This window comes from Trachymyrmex septentrionalis, unplaced genomic scaffold (assembly GCF_001594115.1).
Source record: "Trachymyrmex septentrionalis isolate Tsep2-gDNA-1 unplaced genomic scaffold, Tsep1.0 scaffold62, whole genome shotgun sequence".
In the NCBI taxonomy this organism is placed as follows: Eukaryota; Metazoa; Arthropoda; class Insecta; order Hymenoptera; family Formicidae; genus Trachymyrmex; species Trachymyrmex septentrionalis.
Genome location: NW_017305800.1, coordinates 2,690,996 through 2,695,276, shown reverse-complemented (window position 1 = coordinate 2,695,276; position 4,281 = coordinate 2,690,996). Strand labels below are relative to the sequence as shown.

Below are 4,281 nucleotides of genomic sequence, written 5' to 3'. Positions count from 1 at the left end.
ATGTCTAAATAATAGCATAAATTATAATATATTATATAATATTTTATTTTTAATTAACTTTTATATATTAAGATTAAAAAATTTATTGGTTTAAAGTATCTTTCATCAAAGAAAAAATTGAAAAAGAGTTAAGGATGAATACTCACTGAATTGCCTCATGTTTACAGATGTGTGTGTGTGGATAAGCCAAAGATAATTTTACTGTAATTGTTATCAAACACTTATTGTTACGTTTATTGCAACTTGCAACTCTTTTCTTCTTGCACGCACAGATTCGATTGCAGTTCGATACTGATAATTTCTCAACAGTCAGTAGTTGTCATGTTATACTTCAAGATTACCGGTTCTTGATCTTTATTTGGCATCGTATTGAAAGTGGTATAGAGATCGAAACTAGTCTCTATTGAAGAAGAGCGATAAAAAGATGTGATATCGCGATAGAGAAACGATCGATATACGATCACTTATAATAAAAAAGATATATAAAAGATGTGTTAAATCTGTACTTCTTAATATATACTTCTGTTTCCAGGGCTTCAAGGTATTCTTCTTCACGGTGGGTGGTTTGTACATCGCGTATCTGTTGCTTCTTATATTAAGGGCATACAGCGAACTACGATCTATGCCATACTTCGGTAAGCATATTTCTTAATTACGTAAATTTACTAATAGAACACACGATATTATTTGGGCGGTACACATACAATAGTTGAAAAAGCAACTGTTGAAGATTCTTATTATATATTCTTAAGATTATACACTTAATTCCAGCGAGGAATTAAGAACCAATCATATTAGAGAATTTTACAATAGTTGTAAAGCTGCTTTTTGTGCTGAATACAGCCTTTTTTTTGTCTAATGTTTATGAGCAAAGTATGTGATCACTAATTACTAACATTGACGTGCAATTCGCGGAATTTAAATATAATTGTAATCTAATTAGCCAATTTTTAATCAATATATATGTCTCAAAAATTATCGTTCGGACAAATGAATATTTTTGTATTATTTTTTCGAGAATTGTCTTACTGTGGTATTTTAATTTGCAAATTTTGGGACATCTTGTTTTTATATAGGTAATATAAATAATATTTCAAAATAAATTTTATTACATCATAGGATAAATTGTTTACTAGATTCTCATAAACAGCTCATTTAAACATTTCGTATGAGTCTCTGAAGCATTTGAACAAGTGTCTCTGAAAATGTGCGAAACATCTGAACTTTTGCGCAGCTATAACTCGTAAACTATCAATGTTAGAAAAAAGTTCGAAACAAAAAAATTGTAGAAAATTTTCTCCTCTATAACTTTGCTCATACTTATTTTTGCGGTAGGCTCAATAGAAAAAGAATTATTCCCGAAAAACTGATTTCCGCCGCCATTTTTGCAAAAAGGAGGAAATTTGCACACACCTAGGAGGTCGAAAACTTGGAATTAGCATTAAGGCCTCGACTCCTATAACATATTAAAAAAAATCACGTGACACTCATTCCATGCAGCAAAAAATGCCACAGATTTGACTGGACTAATTACATTTTCGAATAATCTACAATTACTTAAGCGTACGATTCATTTTGCAGATTTACGTCTGCGATTTTTGACATTGCTTGCCGCGGTGGTCGCCGGCGTCTGCAGTTTGGTCACTGCACGTCAATTCGGAGCTGGTGTATTAGAAGATAGCTTCGCTTCTCGCCTCTCCACTTATTACCGCACATCCGCGCAGTTTATGGCTCTTTATGGTCTTCTTAATTTTTATTTGTACACCATGGCATACGTTTACGCACCTGCATTGCAGCAGGTTTATGGACAACGTGAGTATTTATGAAGAAACAATTATTGCACTTCATGCATCTAATCTTCGATATAAGATTTACTTATTGACAGCATTAAAAATTTTACGAAATAAGATAAAGATACTAACAAGAAGACTTTATGACGTGATACCAATGATTTCAACGAAACTCGTTGTAGCGATAGATACTCATGAGTGTCATTGGATAAAAGGATAATAGTCACTACTCAAGCGTTTCGAGAAAAATCAAAGTTGAACATTTCGAGCGCCTAATAAGCCAGTTCAGTAGATCGTTTGATCGAAGAGCTCGTAACTAAATACTTCTAATGAATAAAACACATTTTACATTTCGTTGGATGCATTTTTGCACTAAATGAACGAATTTGACAGAAAAACGGAAGTCGCTCTATCCCGCGGAATCGAGATATTAATTGTTAAAGTTGACAGATATTCAGATTAAGAAATCTATCACATCAAGGATATTGAGAATTACACAAATTATACTGTTTTATAAATACAAATTCTCTACTTTAAAAACAAATTCTCTGTTTTAAAAATACAAATTCTTTGCTTTAGAAATACAAATTTTCTTCTTTAACACACAAATTATTTTTTATATAATCTTTGAAATTTTCAACTTTGATTTTATCGCAAACTTGAATAGTGACTATTATTGTTTTACCTAGTAACACTCGACGTAAATACCTATTGCTACAACAAGTTTCGTTAAAATTGATTGGTATCACATCATAAAGTCTCCTTGTAAGAATCAGAAAGAAACTAAAAAATATAAAAAATTTTAAGTAACATTTATTTATTGAATAAAAAGAGTATGAAGATTTATTCTGTACCTACATCACTAATGTTATTTATAAAAATGAGACTTGTAACGTTTTTTATTATAATTGGCCTCATTACTGATTTTTTTTTCTCCAACTGTCCTCAATTATGAGGTATAATTATAAAAAAGAGTAATTATAAAAAGATTTTATAGATATATAATAATTTTCTTTTGTAATTTTTTTGTTTCTTGTATATTACACTTATAACTTCGTTAATTCAAATCTTGAAATCGTTAATTCAAATATTGAAATTATATTATTCGTATTATGAACATAATTTCTTTGTTACATTTATTACAGATTCATCGATAACGAAAGATAGCCCTGCGTTCTCGATGTTCAATGATTCGGAAGAGGAAGTAATATACGGATCGGACGAGGACAGTCGGCGACCGTTAACTCGCACTCTACGAAACGCAGAGGACAGTGACTAAGGGCCTTAACAAAATTTCATATTTTATGCTAATCATTATCGAAAGATAAATCGTTACATAAAAAAGTCATCGAGAAGACTTTCGATTTATATTTCTATTCTGATTCGTAATCATACTGCCATCATATTAAAAGTTGGAAAAACAAACTAAAAAGTCATGTAAGTAGCTTGTTGATCAAATGTTAATTGTAAACAAAGACTTTATGTCATGCTAATGCAGACTCTAAAGAAGAGATGCATATTGTACATAAACTGTGAGTATATAATACTAACATGAATTTATTAAGATTGGGAAGTAACGCGTTACTTGTTTCTATTACTCAACAAAGAGGATACATATTACATTATTATATTGAAATGGATTCAGATTTTCAGAAGTACGCATTTGCGAACGTTGAAATGAATCCTTTTCAATCCCAATGCATGTTTATTCATTTATAGGAATTGCGTAATAGCACATTTTTATGCTTTTCAATTTAAAAAAATTTCAGTTCTATGAATATATTGTGAATAATATTGCTCAATTCAAAATTCTGAATACAAAATGCAGTATTCTAATTCAATTGACTAAAACAAAAAGTAAAAATGGACCGTTCTCGTTTACTAAGTTATCATTTACTATTTCTTTTTGGTAACGATCGTTGCTTTTTTCTGTCTATAACGGTAACGATAATAGGGTAACGACAATAGTTTTTGCAATAACGTGAATCTAGATACGCTAAAATGTGAACGCTAAAATCACATTATCTTTTTTTTTAAGTAGTTGCTAATAAGAAGATAATCTGACTTTAGTTAGTGTTCACTGTATCTGAATATGGTATTGTAAAAACTCCTTAATGTCGTTACATTTTTACCTAATTCATACCTAACGCTAAATTTAGTAAGCTGTTACCTTTATCGCTATCAATGCCTTATTATCTTTATAACTATTCAATTGATTGCATTATTCTTATATACAATATAATTGGAGTTAAAAAAATTTTATAATAGAAATTTAAATATCAAAAAATGTTTTATACTTCGCATCTTAGACAGCATTTCGATAATCACTGTCAATATTGAAAATCTGTAGTCTACAGATAATGTGAACTATAAATTTTCAGTATTAGTGTAGTGAATATTGGAATGTACTTTTAATAATAATTTAATAATATTGATGTTTAAAAGCAATGTTTAATAAAAATTGTTAATCAAATTAATGTTTATAAATTAG

At 29.5% G+C, this 4,281-nt stretch overlaps 2 protein-coding genes across 3 annotated transcripts in view; one reads left to right on the top strand and one right to left on the bottom strand.

Moving 5' to 3' along the window:
• Positions 1-221, bottom strand: part of LOC108752768 (peritrophin-1-like) — a 1,420-nt gene extending 1,199 nt beyond the window's left edge. Inside the window, exon 1 of the mRNA XM_018493847.1 lies at positions 147-221. Within this exon, the coding sequence (XP_018349349.1) occupies positions 147-159 (13 nt within the window). The 5' untranslated portion in view covers positions 160-221. The remainder of the gene's footprint in view (positions 1-146) is intronic.
• LOC108752767 (transmembrane protein 181) overlaps positions 1-3,204 on the top strand; it is a 9,016-nt gene extending 5,812 nt beyond the window's left edge. For both annotated transcript variants that reach the window (XM_018493845.1, XM_018493844.1), the window contains exons 11-13: positions 533-635; positions 1,582-1,812; positions 2,936-3,204. In XM_018493845.1, the coding sequence (XP_018349347.1) occupies positions 533-635; positions 1,582-1,812; positions 2,936-3,069 (468 nt within the window). In that variant the 3' untranslated portion in view covers positions 3,070-3,204. The remainder of the gene's footprint in view (positions 1-532; positions 636-1,581; positions 1,813-2,935) is intronic.
• The last annotated feature ends 1,077 nt before the right edge of the window (positions 3,205-4,281 follow it).